Below are 20,922 nucleotides of genomic sequence, written 5' to 3'. Positions count from 1 at the left end.
ATTAACCAGACGATATACGCTAAATAAAAATACTTACAATTTCCATTCCTTCAGCGTCTTCCAGCAAAACTGTGACAAAACTAACAGGATGTGGACTGTTATTATAAAGGTAAGCAGCCTCCATCTTATCTGTGCCATAATAAGAACACCCAAACCTTACACAGTCAATCTGATCTTCATCATCAACAGACAACAACTCAAGACAACGCTCAACAATGCCGGCTTTGATAGTTATGGTAGAAGCATCTTGATTTGCGAGTTGTAGTCTAGAGAGCAGAAAAAAAGACAGTAATAGAATTATACTTTACCTTGATATACCTTGATTTAGGACAATACACATACAGACAGTATTAGAATTATGATGGTGGAATAATTATCTTAGAATAGACACTACAAATTTAATTTTGTTATAAAATTCGGTATAAATTTTCATTAATTTTACTATGACTTACTGAACTTGTTCATTTAGTGTACCAGTCATCTTGGTGATAAATTCAACCTGAAAAAAAAAAGAATGACCATGACAAAATAAAAAGATTTTAAAAGTTGTTTTCATGTTTTTTATTCATTTATTGGATACTGTTGTAAGTTATTCCTAAAGATAGTTATCTGCCAGTCAGTTTTAATTCCACATACATACATCAAAATGCTATTTCAGAATAAATTCCTTATTATATCAATATTTTTATTTTAAATATATGTTAGTTTAGTTTAGTTTAGTTTAGTTTAGCTATAATGGGAAAGTTTAGGCGAATGCCTTTTTAACCCCATATCAACTACATTGTGTCGATGCAATTCTTGAAGGTGTTAGTGGTCTCAGAATTAACAACGTCAGCTGGTAAACTGTTCCAATGGTTTATTACTCGTTGCGAGAAGGTATGTCTTCTACAGTTCAATCCTTTATGGAAAATAGGCTTGAAAAATCTCAGGTGATGTCCTCGAGTAATTCGGCTAATGTTACTTCTCATTTGGAAAAAGTCATCCTTGGCTACACCCTCGAAATCTTTAACAATTTTATATGCTTCAATCAGGTCACCTCGAATTCTTCTGTCGTACAAGGTTGTTAGGCCAAGAAGCTTTAGTCGATCTTCATATGAATATGAACGGATACATGGAACTAATTTAGTCGCACGACGTTGTACTCTTTCAATTACATTTATGTCCTTTTGAAGATACGGATTCCATACTCGAACACAAAATTTGAGATGTGGGCGTACATAATGCTTGTAAACTTGTTAATACTTTACCTTGATAAACTGCCCAGAATTTGGTTTAATTGTACCACTGGTTGGAATAATAGTGATAGGCTCTGTTCCGCTATACTGCAGTTTAAATGTACCAGACACAGTTCCATGGTTGAAGATAGAGAATTGCTTTGTTAGCACTTTGCCGTTGCAGACGACTGTTCCAAAATCGACCTCTTCATCCGCATCGAGAAGTGGTTGAGGGCTGTAACTAAAAAAAAGAAAATATTTTGAAAAATAAAGGAATAAAAGGTGACTTTATGATGATAAATAATAAATAATAATTATCTAATATTAATATTAATAATTTACAGATATATAGATAAATTATTTTTACAAATAACAATAATTACAAATATATATTTTTTTAAATTAGAATATTTAACCAAATTTTTTTGAGTTTCAGATTCTATTTTGTTCACTTACGCAAAAATTGGAATTTCAATAATGTCTTCGTCTACCAAAAGAATAATTCTGTCTTGACAATCCTGAGGTTCTTCTGTTGTATATGATAGAGTAGCTGTCACTTCTAACCCTGGTGCTATAGGTTTCTCTGGGTTTTTGACTTTCAATTCAAACTTTAGTTGCAACAAAATATATAAATTATTAATTGAAAACAGACATGCATGCATTTATTTTTTAAAACAACAACAAATAAATAGTATTAGTAACCTAGGCCTACATTGACAACATCTGGAAAAGAAACGTAGGCCTAGGCTAGGCCTAGGCCTATGTCTATTACAAATTCAAAATCTCATTTCTTTTTGATACGTACCTTTGCTGATTCTGGTCCATGAAATTTAATTTGCTTGCTGAATTTGCTTATGTTTTGAACATTCAAGTTTACAGTGTACAATGTATCAGCGTCAGCATCAAAAAATTCAATAACAGGAGGAGAAATTCTCACTCCTGCTACATCCCCGTCCATTCCCATGCTTTAAATTAAATTTATAGTGCACAATCACTAGATATTAACCTATTTTTCACTCTGATTTTTGAATACCATGTTTGTCATCAAATCAAAACCAGACGTCTACCATTTTGTTTTGTATCAAGTGTTGCCAGGGTGCTAATTGAGTGGGTTTTGTTGTTGATCTGTTTTCTTCAAAAATAGCATCGCTTTTTCATTACAAGAAGCAAATAAAAAATGAATACTTTAATTATGAAGTTAATATTGTTTCTATAAATTCTTTTTTATATGTTTTAACAAATATTTTGTGAAATAATTAAAATTCTAAAACCTACTCAAGCATAGCATATTCACCTATGACATGGGTCTTAGCAACCAACCAAAACAATAACATTTGCGATTTTGTAGAGAGTGGTGGTGTGTGTGTTTTAAAAAGAATTTAGAAACAAACATGGGTCAAGATTACTATGCTATTTTAACTTTAACCAAATCAGCAGGTGATGCAGATATAAAAAAGGCGTAAGTGTTATAATAAATATTTTTTTTTTTAAAGAATTGAATCCGTTTTAGTGGTTTAGTTTTTTGCCCACCCTGCTAGCTGCACACAGCATGCAGACCGCAGCAGCAACAACAGCAGAGAGACAGTCACACACGTCCAGTTGGTTGGGTAGAGATAAAAATGTAGGCCTAGGCTAGCCCTAATATTAATAAGTCAGAGTGGTGGTGGTTTTTTGTTGTCTAGCCTAGGCTAGTTAATTACTTGTCAGCACTGTAGATACCCTGACTTTTTTAACCACTTTATTTTATTTCATCTTAATTAATAATTGTGTTTTGTAAATTACAGATATAGAAAACTGTCATTAAAATTCCATCCAGACAAAAATCAAGAAACAGGAACATTAGAAAAATTCAAGCGCGTTGCAGAGGCTTACGATGTTCTAAGTGATTGTAAGTACCTTAATTGATCACCAGACAACATACATTACCCACCAGCATGTTGGTTCACAGCATCATAATCAAACAATTAAGCAGAACAAAAATAAATAAATAGGAATCTGAAGATAATTATTTAAATTATATAATTTTCAACACAATTTCTTTGTAGGTAAAAAGAAAGCTGTGTATGACCAGTTTGGAGAGGAAGGATTGAAATGTGGCGTTCCAGAGGGCAGTGGACAGACAGGAGCTTTTACACACGGCTACACGTTCCACGGTGACGCTAATAAAGTTTTCAAAGAATTTTTTGGTGGTGATAACCCATTTAATGGTAATTACGTTTGTTATCAGGTTGCTGGCAGAATTCCATAATCAATTGAAGTCTCAGGGGAGGGTCCAGTTGGGTAGCGCTAGGGGCGTACTTTCCCCCTACTATCTATTTTTGATAGACTATTAATATTATTTGTTAACGCTTCCCTGTTTAAACAATCCTAGATCTGTATTTACCATTCATACGCTTACCCTTAAAATAAAACAATCTCATATCTAAGTGAATACAATTTAAGGGAAATACTTAAATATATATTTAGTTAAGTAAAATCACTTGGTGATTGGTGAATACGACCACGGAATCCATACTTGAGTAGTTTGAAGTATAGAGTTCATCCTATTAACATTCCTTATCTACTGATAACAAACATTTACATTTTGTGGGGTTTTTTTTTTTTTTGGTAGAATTTTATGATGGTGTGGATGGAGATCTTAGTATGGGATTTGGCGGTCTTTATGGCAGAGGCAGAAAGAAGCAGGATGCCTCTATTGAAAGAGATCTTGTGTTGTCATTAGAAGAGGTATTTCATGGTTGCACAAAGAAGATGAAGATATCAAGGAGGGTGAGTTGTGGAATTTATTTATTTAAGTAATTTATTTATCAATATCAATTATGAGTAGCAAAGTGAAGGTTGCACTTTTTAAAAAACATTTCTTTGATAGTGTAGACAGAGCTTCAGACATTTTAAGCTCTGCTTTTTTCCCTCATGAAAATAAATGTTTCCTTTATAATTATTCTTTGAAAATTAAATCTTTTAGGTGATGAATGAAGATGGCCATACATCTAGTGAACGAGACAAGATTTTAACAATTACCGTAAAAAAAGGTTGGAAAGAAGGCACTAGGATAACATTTCCCAAAGAGGGCGATCAAGGCCCGAACAACGTTCCCGCAGACATCGTGTTTATCGTCCGTGACAAAGCTCATCCTCGCTTTAAACGCAACGGAAACGATCTGATATTTACAGCGAAGGTTCTTCTGGGTAAAGCTTTAACTGGCTGTAGTGTGGAAATACCAACATTAGATGGCCGTCTCCTGAATATTCCAATAAATGACATAGTCAGGTAATTGTTTTTTTGTAATTGAATTTTTAAATCCTTATGGCCAATTTATATAGACAAGCGGTAACGGTAAGCTGAAAGCTTGTTCCAAGTAGAATCCATATCTATCCTGAGCAGAATTCGCCCATCCACTCCGCGTTGTGTGTAAATGGTCATATGGAATAACATACCTCTATACTTTTATTACCGTTGCTGCTCGTCTGTGTAAATTGGCCTTTACACAATTGTATAATGTGTCTGCTTTTTTTTTTTCCTAGCCCTGGCTACCAAAAAATTGTTCCTGGAGAAGGAATGCCACTCTCGTCTGCAGATACCAAGCAGAAAGGCAACCTTATTATACAATTTGACATCGAATTCCCAAAACAATTAACACCTGAAAAGAAACAGTTAATAAAAGAGGCACTGTTTTAAACGATGAAAAAATGCAACAAAAAAAACTGCAAAATAAAAAAGTATTTGAATATGAAACTATTTCCTGGAAACCAATAAATGCACCTAATGTTCAACAATTAATGTTGGTTAATTTTATGTATGTGCAAGTTTATTTAATTCTGTATTTAAAATATCATTTGACTTTGTAAATAAAACAAACATTTACTGAAAACCATTTTGTTTTGTTTATGTTTTAAACGTGTTTTTGTGAATGGTGAATAAAACCATAAAGAATTGGTGCATCAATGTGCAGTGTGTGTGTGTATCAACTTTATAAACAGAGGAAACCCAGATCAACATGTTATGTTTGTCCCTGGTTGGGAAGCCAAGTCTCCGGATTTAACGAGTGAACACTCAGCCGTTACCCCACTAGTTCCTCTATGGAGCCATCTATCCAACAGTATTTTTCCGGAGAGTCTGTCAAGATGCCTTCTGAATTCATACAAAATATGTATATAATTGTGATGTACATCACCAGAAAGTTCTGTTGCCGTATATACAAAACTCGGAACGCTTGGCGACCCTGATCATGATGGAAGAAATGATCAGTGATTCTTTTTACTGAATTTTTGTAAATAGGCCTACTTTACAAATAGTAGGCTACTACAAAATGTCATTTGAGGAACGGAATGTGAAACCTTTTTTTAAAAATAAATATTTCAGTTTTTTTATTCTTTTTTTGTACGATGCTTTATTCTTACAATCAACAGTGCAAGGCACCAATTGAAAACTATGACTGAGTAACTTAGTTGTTGGCCTGCCATCTTCTTACAATCAACAGTGCAAGGCACCAATTGAAAACTATGACTGAGTAACTTAGTTGTTGGCCTGCCATCTTCTTACAATCAACAGTGCAAGGCACCAATTGAAAACTATGACTGAGTAACTTAGTTGTTGGCCTGCCATTTTTTCAAGTTCTTTTTATTAATTATTCTTTTTAGATTAAGCTTAAATGATTATGTACAGACAATTATGCTTTTAAGAGAAATACAATACCTAATTTTCAGAAAAATAGAAATTACTAAAGATAATGGAATTATATTTACAATTGAGGTTTATAAAATGATGAATATTTTGTTTCTTTTAAATTTGTGCTCGTTTGTATTAATAATTAACTATTTTGTTTAATAGTTGTTGGTCTAGGTATTGCTCCGCCGTGTACAGCTTTGTTTGGATAAAGCACAAAACATTCGCAGCCTACCGAGATTCGTAATTACGGAAAAAGTAATCGCTACAGATGTTGATTATTAATTTTTAAATGTTTACCATGCATTGCTATTAATTTACTGATCTAATTTCTAAGCCTATATACTTAACTAAATAAGTAAAATGTTTCCTATATGCAATAAAAACATCAAGATTTAACAGGTGACCTCTCTAGTTTTAAGAGATCGATAGTTGTACTTAACGTTCTGTACATACAAATTATAAATGCCGTTAAACACCAAATCTATGGTATGGATATCATTAGTTACACCCTGCTTGTTCAATGAAAACGAGAAATATCTACATTCTGGTTCCATAATCCATGAGGTCTGGAATATGGAACCAGAACGTAGATATTTCCCGTATTTCATAAGAACAAGTAGGGTGCAACGATTTTATCTCGTAGTGTACACATATAAGCAATTGGTCGAATACAGGTTGAAATCACAACTACGCATGCGCTCAACGATAAAAATACAATACATAAACAATGCGCGCGTAGAAACATCAAACAAGTAATACGGGATACATTACCCTTCTGATCCGCTTGACTGAGTAAATGGGCGTAATACGGAATTATATCTCATACATATTGACCAATCGGATTACATAATTCACGTACACTAAGAGATAAACTGCAATATTACACTTATAAAACTTTAAGAACATTAAATGTGTGCTCAAACTTATTAATGTTTACCAGCTTAAGTCACAAATTAAATAATTTAGATCTTCAACAATTTGCTGTGGCACCTTGTCTACTAATTGGGCCTATAAGTACCGGTATACATACGTTGTCTAATTGGGCCTATAAGTACCGGTCGGGTGACATACGTTAATTGCTAAAAAGATAATACAAAATATGCAGAAGAGATGTACATTGTATATACAGTTATGGCTCTGAATTTGATAGATATAATCACGGTCAAGTTAGGGCAAGTTAAAATATAAATTTTATAATTATAATTTCCGTGTGTTGATCTCGTGTATCTATCTATGGCTTCTCAACAATTTTCTAGCCTGGTTGTAAATATAAATAATCTCACAAATTATATAGTTCTAAAGGTCTAAATAATATATGATGTGATTCGGCCTTGGGCCTTTATGGAGGATATAAACGCTTTTGAATTTATTGTTTTGTCTATTTTCTAAAAATCTTTTGGCGGGACATAAAGCACCAGCGGGCACTCAACAGCCTGTTGAGAATTCCTGCAGCATGACTACTCATTTTTGTAGCCACTGTATGCCTACACTATACAGCGTTTACATTACATACATTGATGTGGCGCTTATTTCATCTTCTACATAATATTTCATTTCATTTCATTATTTATTTGGTCTATTTGAGTATATACATAACAAAAAAAAACTGAAATTGGGGAGACCAGGGTCAACCTAAGTGAACTTAATCACTGTAGCTGAGCCGGTTGACCCAACCCCAAAGTCAGTTTAGACATAAAAGACGTAAAGACAAAATACAGTTACAGCAAATCAAAATGAATATGAACTTTTCTAATGAAGGCTGATGGGCTTTCTAGGACTGCAGCATCTGTCAACGGTCTGGGAAGCTGGTCCCATACACGGGTTAAACTGATTGCTATAGAATGGAAAAAAGCCTGTGTCCTTGATGCTTGATGTCAGAAGCACAGGCGATCATTAGTTATTGAGTTCTACCGCCACAGCGGCACTGGTTGTTAAAATTGCTTCGGTTGCTGATTTATTTTATGGATGATCTATCATAATAGCTAGTGCAATGAGACACATAGCTGCATAAGTAATAATGCTGTTTGTTTTTGTTGTAGCATCGTTTGGGGCTTGTGGTTGGCCTACTTTGTAATTGTCGTGCTTGATGGTTGTATCAAATTCCGCTGGTGATTGTGTCGGCGCATGATCACTACATTCGCCAGTACCAACAAACACCTCAAAGTGTGAAATGTAATGATGAGGTGAACTTGCTCCATAGCATCGAAAAATAAAATTTCCTGCATTTTCAAGTGTCACACTCAGAAACGTTATCACTGTGTTGCCTTCATGATTAGTCAGATTACAATTGTTTGTTGCCAATGAACAATTTATTTTTGTATGATCTAGAACCCGAACCAGAAATACATCCCAAGGTGTTCCGGTGCAGGAGAAACGAAGTGTTAATTCACATCCAATCGTAGCTTGATAATGTACAGACGTGCTTGTGGGTGAGTGTGTTTTTAAAACATCTCTGCTGTTAGTTGCTTCAGTGAAATTTTTAATAAATCTTGAGTCTGAGAATATTATAAAAACAGTTTGCCACACAATCATATACATGCCTATTGATAACATCCTTCAATCCTACTGAAAAATAAATACATGTGTAATTAAATATTAATGATTGTATTGCATAGAGGCACAGATCTACAAAACAAATAATAATATTTAACAAATCAACACAACTAAAAACAACACAATATTTGCCCAGCATCATAGGAATATTAACGGCTCATCAATGGATGCAAACTGGGGATTTTTACCCTGAGAGATGTAATGTTCACGTATTATCAGTTTGTGGTACATAGGATTTTGTATTATTGTTGTATTGTTTTATTATGTAATGATGTACATTAGTTAAAGAGCTTTGTATCTGTAATACTGTATTATGTACATTTGATTATGAAATAATTATAGAATTGTATTATATTATTATAAAAAATTACTATTAAATCTGAAATATTGTGTCTGTGCCTATTAAAAAACAATTGAATGTGCCATCTTGGCAAGTCGAGCTCAGCACCCTGCTGTTTGATTGCCTTAGTAAATGTACAAATAGTCAAATTTTGGCATATCTGACCAAAGAACGATTTATACAATATCACCCCCATCCCTTAACCCCCCCCCCCCCCAGTACAGTAGTGTCAATGCAGAAAACGTGAAGTTATACTTATTTCTGCTATAACATAATTGGCTCGTAGATAACGAGCCGCGTAAGAATTGACAATTACTATTACGGCTTTCCTGCTGGAACAAGCATTGTGTGTTATAGCCAAATGGCATGTCATTTACAGGGTTTGTACACTCTACTTGGCGTGACTTTTAATACAGAGCTATATCGCAATTCGTTATTTATAACAAAAATGCTAGTCCACTACTATACAGCCACTGTGCAATTGGGACCGGACCATTTTAAAGGTGTTCCCTTCACTAATGTTCATCTTGAAGTTGAATAAATAAAAAGAATACGTTTTTATATAGAGGCATTATACAGCAATGACCACAATGCCAAATCAGCATCAAGTGCGTTACATTTGTAATAAGTTATATTACATAGCCTATGTAAATACACGAATGTGATTGGTTGAAACTGCATCACATGACTACCGCTGCGAGGATCGTAAATCGTATATATCCTCGAGAACGATGATTGACTGTGTAATTTTCGCGTAATAATCGTGTCCCCTGTCATTAATCATATATTCTCGAGTACGATGATATTGACTGTGTAATTTTCGTGTGCAACACTCGCGTTTGCCGATAAATAAACAAGTCATCTACTGATCTTGAACTTGCGATGCAATTGTCACTCCATCACAAGACAACGTTTCAACCACTGCGCCACGAAACTATAGAGGAAGCCTAGCCTAGCTTCACGTCACCCAACCCAGCAGACTTGTTCTTGGCTATATAATATAACAGATATTGCCTTTTATATCGCTTAAATATAAGATTTGACATCCCCTCGGCTGGCGCTTCGGGAAATATATATTCCCTCGAACTTAATATCATTCCCTCGGGGATGTCAAATCTTATATTTAACCTCTAAGCAGTCAATATCTGTATAATATTGTACTTACGTCAGTGTAACTTTCTATTGACTTAAAATTGATAAAATTGTAGCTAACAGGTGCATGAACAACACAAGAAATAAACTCTACACACGTCTGCCTAAATTAGTATAAAATGTGAACAAAAAATGTTTCGGAAATACCCACCTTCCCAAAATATCGATGATGATTATAATGATGACTATAATCTTGAAATAACCACGGAAATTCCATTGGTTGTTCATAGTTAATAGAAAGTTCTATTGACTATCGTTTGTTTGAGTATACAAACAAGTTCATTGTTTGATTCTTTTATTTCACTCATGGAAATACATGGATATAAACTCACGTTAATTATATACAATATATTTAGTGCAACAGAAAACATTTATCATACTTTTTGATAAAAAATAAAGAATCATTAATTAAAGGAAGCCATAGCATTGTGAGCTGACACAACATGAAAAAGTAGAATTCAGTAATAATAGAATAATATGATAATGTAATTAGTTAATAGATACCATGCAGAAACGATGAACTAGTGAGTAATATTATAAATAAAATTGGTAATAATAATAATCACAAAATTTCAATACAAAACTGGCTTATGAATTATACCTCTCGTTAAAACATAACTATCTTTTTAAAAATCGTAACTGGTTTAAAGACGCCAACCAAATACACAATATAATACACCCTGTTTCTAAAAATGTATTATTCTAACATATTGTTGAATATTACTACAACTGTAGGCCTATAAATATATACATTCAGCACATATTACTTTATAAAATTAAACAATTTGGTTATATATATTTAACAATTAATCTTTGGTGGGATTGACTTTGGAAGGAATGTGAATTACAAACATGATTTACGTCTTGCTAATGTGCATTTAATGTTTGGTTATAATCATAGCACACCACAAGTAATGACTTAAAAACATTAGCATTAATTACCGTTTAAAATACACTTTTTCTACAAAGGTCTTTATTGTGCAAACACTTAAAATTACCAAGTGGGATGTAAATCTAAATATTTGTTTAAGAGACAAAATTTGTTTTATATTATTATTAATATCTATAAAAGGAAATAGATATTCACATGATTGTTAATACATTTGTTTTCTTTTTCTTATAAGAAAATTGATAGTAAAAATAGATATAATCCTAAAAATAAATAAACTATTCTTAACCTGTACAATCAAGAGTTAAAACAGTTTGTCTTTATCAGTATTTAACCATATTTAATAACAATTCTCCACAATATACAATAATATTTATATATAAAGCACTTGACATTAATAATTACAAAATCGGTGATCCAAATAATTTAGAGATGGCTATCAAACCATAAGCCGTGATCCTGGTATGTATCGCGATTCACTCCAGATGTTCGATTCCCCGCAGTTGGCGAGTTGCCGCATGCATTGTCCGCAGCGATGGTAATCCTCGCATTGTTCGTGGAGTAGAATTCCGGGACTTTGTACTCGTAACTTATCCTTCTCTTCCTGCTTGTGTTTACAATGCGCTGCTTTTTGCCAGCTGTTCTCCAGCGTCTTGCGCATTTCATAGCTTTTCTCGTGCCTTGCAGCTCTATCTGATACAAGTCTAGAAAATTAAAATCAATTATAAAATAGAAGAAATAAAGACATAAAATGTGCTGTACATTGTTAGTTCAGACTGTATGAAGTAAAAGCCTGTATAAATGTGCTGTACATTGTTAGTTCAGACTGTATGAAGTAAAAGCCGGTATAAATGTGCTGTACATTGTTAGTTCAGACTGTATGAAGTAAAAGCCTGTATAAATGTTTGTTGAATTTAATTAGTTTACTAATATTTCCATTAAATATTAAGTATTTCACATAAATTATATTCACAGGAGATTTTTCTTAATTTTAAAAGTGTTTCCCTTTCCCTGAACATATCCTTCCATTACTGATTCATTTAAGTATTCACCAATCACACTTAAGTGAGATATTTCCCTTAGTATTTGACTGAAATAAATTTGAAGTATTCACTTAAATAGGTTTATTACTCACTCTCTTCGTGTTCGGTCCAAGATTTGACTCTCCTCTTTCTGTTGCTTGATATGCTTCAAAACCTTACTCTGACGTGAAGCCTCAACTGCTGCGAGTTGGTCTCGGAAAACTTCAATAGCACGGCGGCGCTGTTCAGCTAGCTTTTCATTAGTAGCATCGTTTTTGCCAAATATTGGAGCTTTAGAGTCAGGGACAGCTGCTGGCAGCGGAAGCGGCTTAAATCGAACCTAAAAACAAAGGCGGTTTGAATAATAATACCATTTTTGGGACTAGAGTTGTAATGGGATTTCATAGCTGTTCATATTAAATTTGGAAATTTGAAAAGCAGTTTGTTTAGCAGCCTTCATAATTAAAAATAATTTAATGACTGGACAATTATTGTCTAGATTAATTGATGATAGTAGTATCTAGTAGAATCTTCAAACTTTAATCCATGCTACGCTACCGTTTTTTTGTCTGGCATCTCTAATCTCAGAGGCTCAGTCTTGCAGAAGGGCAGAATGATTTTAGGAACTGGAAGCGAAAGAGGGCCTAGCAAATTTCTAGTTCGTGTGACAAACTCGGCACCATCAGCCTCATCATAATCATTATCTCTTTTGAGTTTGTTGCCATGACAATGAGAAAGCTTGTCCCTAATGTGAATCTAAAAATGATAAAGTGCATCACAGCAAACAAGTGAAAATGTGCAAACAAAAAGCATAGGTTTAGGAACATGATACCTTATGCAACTGAATCAAGGACAAGAGCTTAACATGGGCAACAAGGGCTTAACCTTGGGCAACTGAATCCAGGAAAAGTTACCAACTATGGCCTAATCTTGGGCAACTGAATCCAGGGCTAGTGACCAACCAGGGATTAACCTTGGGCATCTGAATCCGGGGTCAACTAAAGGCAACTAGGGCTTGAGCCACTGGATAAAGGACAAGTAGTATGGCTAACTGAGATCAATGATGATATGGGGCAACTAGGGCTTGAGCCACTGGATAAAGGACAAGTAGTATGGCTAACTGAGATCAATGATGATATGGGCAACTGAGATAGACACTCATAACACTCTTCTTTGAACCCCGCCCTAGAAATTAAGTTAAGGAATATTACAAGAATCCCAAGAAGCACATCTAAAATTATTATTAGTACAATGTGCAGAATATAAAATGATTAAATTAGATAAAAAGTGCAAACAGAAATTGTTGAAAAATAGATGAAAGTGTGAACCAAACATCACAAAAAAAGAAAAACAAACAAAGCATGGACGGCACAACAAACAAGCTCCTTACCTGAGCAGATAGAGCTCTTTGGTACATGTTGGTCTGATTCACTTTGTCCATCAAATATTGTTCTCTTTGTGATGCAAGTCTGGTGGAGAAAACCATCAAACAATTACTTAATGATAATTAATAGAAAAAAAAGAAAGATATCCCCTCATGCCAAGTTTGTTCATTTATTTTACATAATATTCATTTCACTTTTACAGTGAAGCATAAATGACAGGGTGTAAGAAAACACAGATCTAGAAAACTCAGATCTCAGATATGTCCAACAAAGGGTATAGCTCTCCATAGCAGTATATGTATATTATTTCTTTTAAATTCATTTTCATTATTTCTGATGGTATATCTATTTTTTGTTGTAAAAGTAATAAAACCTCAACTTACTCTTCAGCTAATTGCACTTGTTCTAACCGTTCTAAAAATTCCTTATCATGTTTTCTTCTCATCTTATCTGCTGTTTTTGCTTCAACTTGCCCGGATAAAAACTTAGAATACTCTTCTTGACGGATATGACTGGGAGGTGTGATGGCTCGACGTTGGAAGAGGTACGATCTCTGTTTCACAAAAAGAGAAAGCATTTGATTAAAATTATGAGATATTAATAACATTATCAAATTATATTTTTAAATTCATATAATAAATAAAAAAGAATTGTGTGTATCACTTACATGAAATTCATTCGAGCGCTCTTTCTTCTTATGCTTGATTGCTTCGGAAACACCCAGATTGAATGCTGCCACCTTTTGGCTATGATGACGATCTGACATATTCTTTGCCTATTTAAATATTATTGTAATGTAAAACTAATGAAATAATATTCAGGAGTGAGGGTTCACAAGGCAAACATACACAAGATGCTCTACACAAACATAAGTCTTAAGCTCTGTCTACACTATCAAACTAGTTTGACAAAATGTGCCCAGATGGTGGTAATAAGATGCCCAAATACGGTAGTGATATGATATCATCATCATGTCCATATATGGGCACATCATATTTTTTGACACATAAAGTGAATGAAATAGTTTTTTGTCATGAGATGTCATGAGTAAAGAATTGTGGCATCTGACAGGTAGCCAAGCATCTAAACCAAATAAAACTGCACCACTCTGATATCCATATACCTAAGTACAGTTGATAGAGAAATAAACTTCATACCTGCTCTACAATGATATCTTCCGTATCCTTCATATGTTGGTACTGTTGTAAAAGACGATCTTGTTCCTGTTCCTTGCGTCGCCTTTCAGCATCAAAGTTAACCGGTATATTGCGTACAGCTCTTTGATGGCACAAGTAACATAGCTCCTGTCCTGCATTGTCATGACTGCAGTAAACTGGTGAGATCTCACGGACCTCGTTCATACAATCTGCAAACGTGGTTTGTCGGCCCTTTGGTGATCTAGGGGGAGGGAGGTCACCTCGAGGAGAAGCTGGTTTACTGGTAGGTGGAGACGGTGTTACTTGGCTTCCCTTGATACCTCTTGGAGGCGAAACTGGTGTGAGATCCTCAGCAGCCAAACTGATGCCTGTAGCCATTGCAGTTGGTGCTACCTGCCTGGAGGATGTTCGACCAATAAATTTCTTTTCTACATCTAAAATGATAATACAAAACAAAATTTATAAGCAGCTGCAAAATCTAATACACTCATTGTAATACAACACAATGTATGATTGGCTAACAATTTATGAACTATATACTGTAGCCTTAAACTCTGTCTACACTATCAAACTTGTTTAACAACAAAAGTGTGATATGCTCAAATATGGTAGTGATATACCCAAATATGGTAGTGATATGACATCATCATGTTCATTCCATATTATGGGCATCGATCACATTTTTTTGGTCACATAAACTTTGATACTGTAGACAGAGATTTAGGCTGAATTTAGGCCAATTTCGCTGCTGGTCTTAAAATTGAAAAGGCACTTTAGTATTTCATTCGAAACTCCTGATAATGAGGCCATCAGGGGTCTGTATTATAGAGCTGGAGGCAGAATTGGAAACCTTGTTTCACTTACAATCACCTTGTTCAGTGTTTCCAATTTCATTGTCATCATCTTGAAACTCTTGTTGCTCGATCTCTTCATCTTCTCTAATGGCATCCATTCCTGGTTTCTGTGATGTCTTCCCCTCATCTTCTCTAATGGCATCCATTCCTGGTTTCTGTGATGTCTTCCCCTCATCTTGCGGAGCAAAGCTATTATCAGTACCTTGAGTAATTCTGAAGATATTGGGATAAAAAACATTTGTTAACTATAGAAAGACGCTCCGAGAGTGCATACCTCCACCTACTGTAAAATTCTCCTACATAAGATTTCTCCGGTAAAAAAGAAATATATATATATATATATTTGTCTGTGTCTTAATGCTGTTTGTGATTTAGGCTAATTTCACTACAAGCATGTGTATGCGAGTTTGGTGTAATGGTTATGTAACAAGCCTTTCAATTAACAATAGCTTCAGTTGACTAACAATAGAACAGCAACGCGAAAATCAAACGAGTGAATTTGAAAAGAAATAGGTTTTTTAAACTACTCGCATCAAAAAAACTTGCACATTAAATCAAATTATGTTTTAAATTTACAAATCACAAATTATACCTCTTGCCTCTTGTACAAAAATGAAGTTTTTTGGACAAGTAGTTCTCAAGAAAATGCAATTTTAGTTTATTTGTTACTTTAAGACTGCTCGCCGGCTTTTGGAAAATTCTGTCCTATCTTTTAACACTAGCAGGTCTGAACAGTATACCGAAAAAGTGGTCCAGAATTGGGACCATGGTCCCAAAATTTAATGGAATGGTCCTTGACCACATATCTATCCGTATATTAATTGTGGTAAAGATCTTTTAATTACTTTTTGAGTAATCCTGCTAACAAACAAACAAACAAATGAAAGCACTTAGAAACTGAGTGAAGTACTTGGCAAAATATATCCACTGACTGGGAGCATGTTGAAAGATACAATTTTTGCTTTAGGTATTAGCTTTACATGGTTAAAATAGTGATAAGGTTAATAATTTGTTTAAATAATTTTTAATACAAACAATTCCGGCATTGCAACAATGACCTTTCTAAAATCAAGATTGACCAGAATAATGGTCGAGGAGTGTCTTGAAGCTGTGCGGATTTGCGGCGCTTCTGCCTTAACCCCATGTAGTAAGCTTAACCGCGTGACCAGTCGACTAATATTTTGGTCCATATCAAAGAATATGCCCATATTAAAAAAAAGACAGAATGCGTGCTATTTAATATATCGTACAGAAGATAAGCTTTTGAGACATGACCAATATATCAGTTTTCCTGAAAATTAATAGGCATGTTCTGTAAATATATATATATACCTATGTACAGAATGAAATAAGGAAGGACACACGCAAGTACAGTACTAAAAAAACTAATTATCAACTAACAATAGTTTAATTTGAATAACAATAGAACGGCAACGTGAAAAACAAACAGGTGAATTTGAAAAGAAATAGGTTTTTTAAAACTACTCGTATCAAAAAACTTGTATATTAAATCAAATTATATTTTAAAAATTACAAATCACAATTTATAACTCTTGCCTCTTGTACAAAAATGATGTTTTTTGGACAAGTAGTTCTCGAGAAAATGCAATTTCAGTACACTTGTTACTTTAAGACTGCTCGCCGGCTTTTGAAAATTGTCTCCTATCTTTTAACACTAGCCGGTCTGTAAATAATATCATTTTTGTTATTTGTGAAGTTATTAATAAACCAATTTTGTTGATTTTCAATAGGCATGGTCTGAAAGTAAATACCTATCTACACCCAAAAATTCAGAAAGATAACTTGAAAACTGTAGGCGCTATCGTGCTAACAAACAAACATACATACAAACATACATACATACAAACAAAGTAAATACTATACTTGGCAAAATTCTTTTTGCCAAGTAACAAACACGCTACCGATTACATATACCTCCTTGGCGGAGGTAAAAGATGGTGTAATGATCAGTTACTAAGTGTTTAGGTTGGTTAATGTTAACTAAAGGGATAAGGTTGGCCTACAAACTGGTTGAGTGGTTCTCAATGGATTTAACTCTAGTGTGAAAAATATGATTATTCCTACTAAAGGTACAGAACTTTGAAAAGTCTCAAATTCAAGAGAATGATGTTCACACTACAAAAAAATAATTTGAAATTCTGTTGTAACATTTAAAATGTGCTATAAATAGTATATCACAAAGAGACAAAGCTGAAAAATCAACATGAACATTAGCAGAATGTCCTGTGATAACCTTCATTTAAATGAGTTGAGGAAGTTTTGTACAAAACCCAGAAACAATGCATATGTACTGAAGTATAAATTACTCTACTGGGTAACATCAGATAGTGGTATTGTACTGTATAGCTTAAACAGTCTACCTTGGTAAGACAAGCGTGTTGCTGGTGTGAGGCCGAAATGTAGTTCCACGAGACATTACCGAGTCAGTTGTATCGGGTCTCTGTAAAGAAAACATAAAAGAAAACTTGTGAGTACAGTAGTGGAAGGATATACCTTCTTAGGAAATCATGTCTGTCTTTTGAAAAGAAAATATTTTAATGTTTACAACTTACATTTCTGAGGCATTCTGCAAGATGCCCCGAGCCATCCATCATATTAATAAAATCTTTGTAGAATTTCATTTTCACTTTTCCATCTCGTATGCTCAGTTTACCGATACCAGTGAATGTGAATTCAACGTTTCTACGTGATTGCACGGAGCGTGACAACGCCAGCAGTACCTCTTTCACACATGCTTCATTTGTATCTCGGTCAAATGGAGACTCCATTGAGAGGGCCGAAAAGTTGAGTTGCACAATTGGAATTTGGCCTAAAAAAATTCAGTTAAGATTATTATTATTATCAGCATTACATTTGTAATTTATTAAAAACTTGTCAAGCACACGAGTCATGAGAATTATAAAAATAATTATAAGGCTAATTGTTTACACTTGACAAAAAAGTATGATGTGTCCAAATATGGACATGATGATGTCATATCACTACCATATTTGGGCACACTTTTTTTGTCACAATGTTTGATAGTGTTGACAGAGCTTAAGATAAGATAACTTTTATTGATCCTCAAAAAGGAAATTCATTGCTCATCAAAAAAAGAAAACACAATAAATACAATTATAGGATAGAACAACCATTCAAATAAAAACATCTAAAAAATACAAAATAAGTTAAGTTATTATCTTCTTGACTTCCTGTTGTACTGGATGATACCGGAGGGGATTAAGGATTTGGCATATAGATTTGTTTTCACACTGAGAGGAGCCTCAATCTACCACTTACAGTAAGGAACCCTTTAGAGTGAGTTTATGATGGACTGACAAATATTAAATAAACAAGAAATCTATTATAAAAGCGATATCTCTGCCATACTGTCTTCAATCAAATAGATGTTTGAAAAAATATTTGGTGAAAAAATTAAAACAAAATTAAAATTAACAAATATATAAAAATGGGATATGAAATCAGAATTATAAATTTAAAGTACTTAGGGCAATAAAATGTATACATAAATGAATAGTGTGATAATCATAACAGGAGTGTTTATTGGATAGCTAGCAAGTAGCAGCTGAACAGTTTATAAAAACAAATTTTCATAAAGAATTTTTTTAATACACTGAGAGTCAGAGGATCATTTATTTTTGTTAATTATCTAAACCGAAAGAAGTACAAGCAGGTTTAAGTAATGCCCGATAGACAATAACTTAGCATGGTTCTCTTATTGATCATCATAGAAAAAAACATCTTTTAAATCGGAAATATCTAATGTGAAAGCAGGTGTTACCAGAGCTAAGAAAACAAATTGATAGATAGGTATAAGACGAAGAGTAATCCAGTTTATCACTGTCATTTTGTAATGATAATACATACAGGAAATCAAGTGTATATCAATTTGAATATTATATCTTGAGTATAATCCTTTTTGCTAATTAACAGATTTGAGAGCTTTACAGTTTAATTTTCTCAATTATACACATTGATTGATTATAGGTAATTATAGAGTTGAAGCTTTTGACTAAGGTTTGGCCAATAAATTAGACGATAAAACACTGAACTGGAATATAAAAACATCTGTTTATTTAAAATATACACACTTTTAAGAAAAAAGATCCTCAGTAAAAATAGTTTACATTAAAAATGTATTTTCTTACCCAGGGTATAGTGTTTTGTGTAGTGTAGTCCATGGGTTTGAGCAAACTTTTCTGCTAGAACAAAAACTGGCCTTTGAATCAGGATAAATTTGTTGTTTCCTATGTCTAGTTTTTTCTGGCTAAATGTGAACGTACCAAGCCCGTGAATCTGCACTCCCTAAAAATAAAATCAAATTTTTAAATTTGCGAATGTTATAAAACAATATTGAATTTTACAATGAAAGTTAGTCTCTGTAGTGTAAACCTCGCCATACTGTACTACTATATTATACAAAAATAAATTTTTCAGAAAATTAGGTCTATAGTTTAGCTGTTTTGTTTATTTTCTCCCACTCAACACATAGCCTAGTAGTAGGTTTACATAATAGTCTGTGTGTGGCGCAGTGTATTGGACGTTCGACTACTGATCAAGGTTCAAATCCAACTCTCGCCGCATTGCTTGTATCCTTAGGCAAGACACTTTACTTGCGTTTGCCACCCAGGTATATAAATGGGTACCGGTTAGATCAAGACACAACTTTGCGCTGATTACTAGTTGCATTATGGGAGTATGTTTCCATACGTGTCACGTGTTTGATCCAAAAAAAATGATTGGTTGGGTAATAATGTTCAGCTCAAAACATCAGGCGCTATATAAATCCAGGCAGGATATTAATTATTAAATTATTATTATTATTATTAAAAATGTGATGTTATTTATCAATTATATAAAAAGGATTAAAAATATATTAAGTGTAGTAATGAAATAAAAATATAAATGCAAGACATCAAATAAAAATAATATTAGTTAGGCCTATAATTCATCAAAAATATAAGTAGGATTAATATAATAAAAATATAGTGTTATGAAATAAAAATATAACTTGAAATTTACCTTCTGCATTGACATGTGATGTTCTATAAAATTTGATACATTTTCCCAAACACTAACAACATCTATAATTCAAATGAAAATGGAATTTTTATAGGCCTACTGTAGAAAACTTAAATATTGAATATTGTAGGTCTATTAGGTCCTTTAGCTAGACCACCAATACTGGAGAGAAAGAGGATGATCTAGACAGCTGATAGACACAAAACACAGGGGAAACATCATTCCTACCTTCGTCTGTGAGTTTTGGGATGGCAGACAATTTATTCCTCTTCACATCCGAAACCAATTCTTGCATAACCTCAGCCATTTTAACTTATTACGACTTGATAATAAAGTCGATGGTAAAAAACTAAAATGCAAGTTTTGTGGTTAAAACCGAGTTTTTAAAGTTTGATTTCCAGTCATGTGTGACATAAAAACTTCTCCGCCTCCTTTCCACACAAATCGGCCACAGTGAATCTGTCGTTGAAGCGCGATGTTGCCATGGTGGCCTATTTATGTTTATGGTTCGCGTGTCATATCTACCTCATAAATATTTATGAATATCTATTAAGGAGAGGGCGCTCTGTCAATTGTATTGAGTGCATTTTGTTCTTCTCTCCTGCTCTCCTTGTTATGTAATTACAGTACAGTGTCAAATCAGGA

The 20,922-nt window shown here is 33.7% G+C and overlaps 3 protein-coding genes across 6 annotated transcripts in view; 1 reads left to right on the top strand and 2 right to left on the bottom strand.

Moving 5' to 3' along the window:
- The window catches only part of LOC140053878 (cilia- and flagella-associated protein 47-like), a 37,539-nt gene extending 35,263 nt beyond the window's left edge, over window positions 1–2,276 (bottom strand). For both annotated transcript variants that reach the window (XM_072098611.1, XM_072098613.1), the window contains exons 1-5: window positions 2,020–2,276; window positions 1,671–1,822; window positions 1,248–1,455; window positions 453–499; window positions 38–266 (exon numbers count right to left, since the gene is read on the bottom strand). In XM_072098611.1, coding sequence (XP_071954712.1) covers window positions 38–266; window positions 453–499; window positions 1,248–1,455; window positions 1,671–1,822; window positions 2,020–2,178 — 795 coding nt within the window. In that variant the 5' untranslated portion in view covers window positions 2,179–2,276. The remainder of the gene's footprint in view (window positions 1–37; window positions 267–452; window positions 500–1,247; window positions 1,456–1,670; window positions 1,823–2,019) is intronic.
- A 282-nt stretch (window positions 2,277–2,558) lies between these two features.
- LOC140054901 (dnaJ homolog subfamily B member 13-like) lies at window positions 2,559–5,040 on the top strand. The gene is made up of 6 exons (XM_072100012.1): window positions 2,559–2,673; window positions 2,999–3,102; window positions 3,260–3,421; window positions 3,826–3,983; window positions 4,180–4,484; window positions 4,739–5,040. Exons 1-6 carry the CDS (start codon window positions 2,606–2,608, stop codon window positions 4,890–4,892), a joined length of 951 nt encoding a protein of 316 aa, XP_071956113.1. The 5' UTR covers window positions 2,559–2,605; the 3' UTR covers window positions 4,893–5,040.
- Window positions 5,041–10,289: 5,249 nt separating this feature from the next.
- On the bottom strand, window positions 10,290–20,711 carry LOC140055005 (coiled-coil domain-containing protein 81-like). Of its 3 annotated transcripts, none has more exons than XM_072100154.1 (13): window positions 20,506–20,711; window positions 20,278–20,339; window positions 19,404–19,560; window positions 17,808–18,064; window positions 17,616–17,695; window positions 15,251–15,447; window positions 14,381–14,814; window positions 13,891–13,998; window positions 13,607–13,776; window positions 13,229–13,307; window positions 12,397–12,594; window positions 11,952–12,178; window positions 10,292–11,520 (listed from the first exon to the last, which is right to left on the bottom strand). In XM_072100154.1, exons 1-13 carry the CDS (start codon window positions 20,582–20,584, stop codon window positions 11,256–11,258), a joined length of 2,313 nt encoding a protein of 770 aa, XP_071956255.1. In that variant the 5' UTR covers window positions 20,585–20,711; the 3' UTR covers window positions 10,292–11,255. The 3 variants fall into 3 exon arrangements, with proteins under 3 accessions (XP_071956256.1, XP_071956255.1, XP_071956254.1); XM_072100153.1 differs by having other exon boundaries at window positions 10,293–11,520; window positions 15,245–15,447; XM_072100155.1 differs by lacking the exon at window positions 12,397–12,594 and having other exon boundaries at window positions 10,290–11,520; window positions 15,245–15,447.
- Between the last annotated feature and the right edge of the window lie 211 nt (window positions 20,712–20,922).

The sequence above is a fragment of the Antedon mediterranea genome, chromosome 7, assembly GCF_964355755.1.
Source record: "Antedon mediterranea chromosome 7, ecAntMedi1.1, whole genome shotgun sequence".
Lineage (NCBI taxonomy): Eukaryota > Metazoa > Echinodermata > Crinoidea > Comatulida > Antedonidae > Antedon > Antedon mediterranea.
The sequence above is the reverse complement of the archived record's forward strand: the minus strand, read 5'-3'. Positions and strand labels throughout refer to the sequence as shown.

Excerpts from the sequence above, each read along its gene's own strand:
- LOC140054901 (XM_072100012.1), top strand. The coding sequence starts at position 2,606 with ATGGGTCAAGATTACTATGCTATTTTAACTTTAACCAAATCAGCAGGT. Across the intron at positions 3,103-3,259 it reads TTACGATGTTCTAAGTGATT|GTAAAAAGAAAGCTGTGTAT; the intron begins GTAAGTACCTTA and ends ATTTCTTTGTAG. Across the intron at positions 3,984-4,179 it reads AGATGAAGATATCAAGGAGG|GTGATGAATGAAGATGGCCA; the intron begins GTGAGTTGTGGA and ends TAAATCTTTTAG.
- LOC140055005 (XM_072100153.1), bottom strand. The coding sequence starts at position 20,584 with ATGGCTGAGGTTATGCAAGAATTGGTTTCGGATGTGAAGAGGAATAAA. Across the intron at positions 17,696-17,807 it reads TTGCAGAATGCCTCAGAAAT|AGACCCGATACAACTGACTC; the intron begins GTAAGTTGTAAA and ends TTTTCTTTACAG. Across the intron at positions 13,308-13,606 it reads CAAGTGCAATTAGCTGAAGA|ACTTGCATCACAAAGAGAAC; the intron begins GTAAGTTGAGGT and ends TTTCTCCACCAG.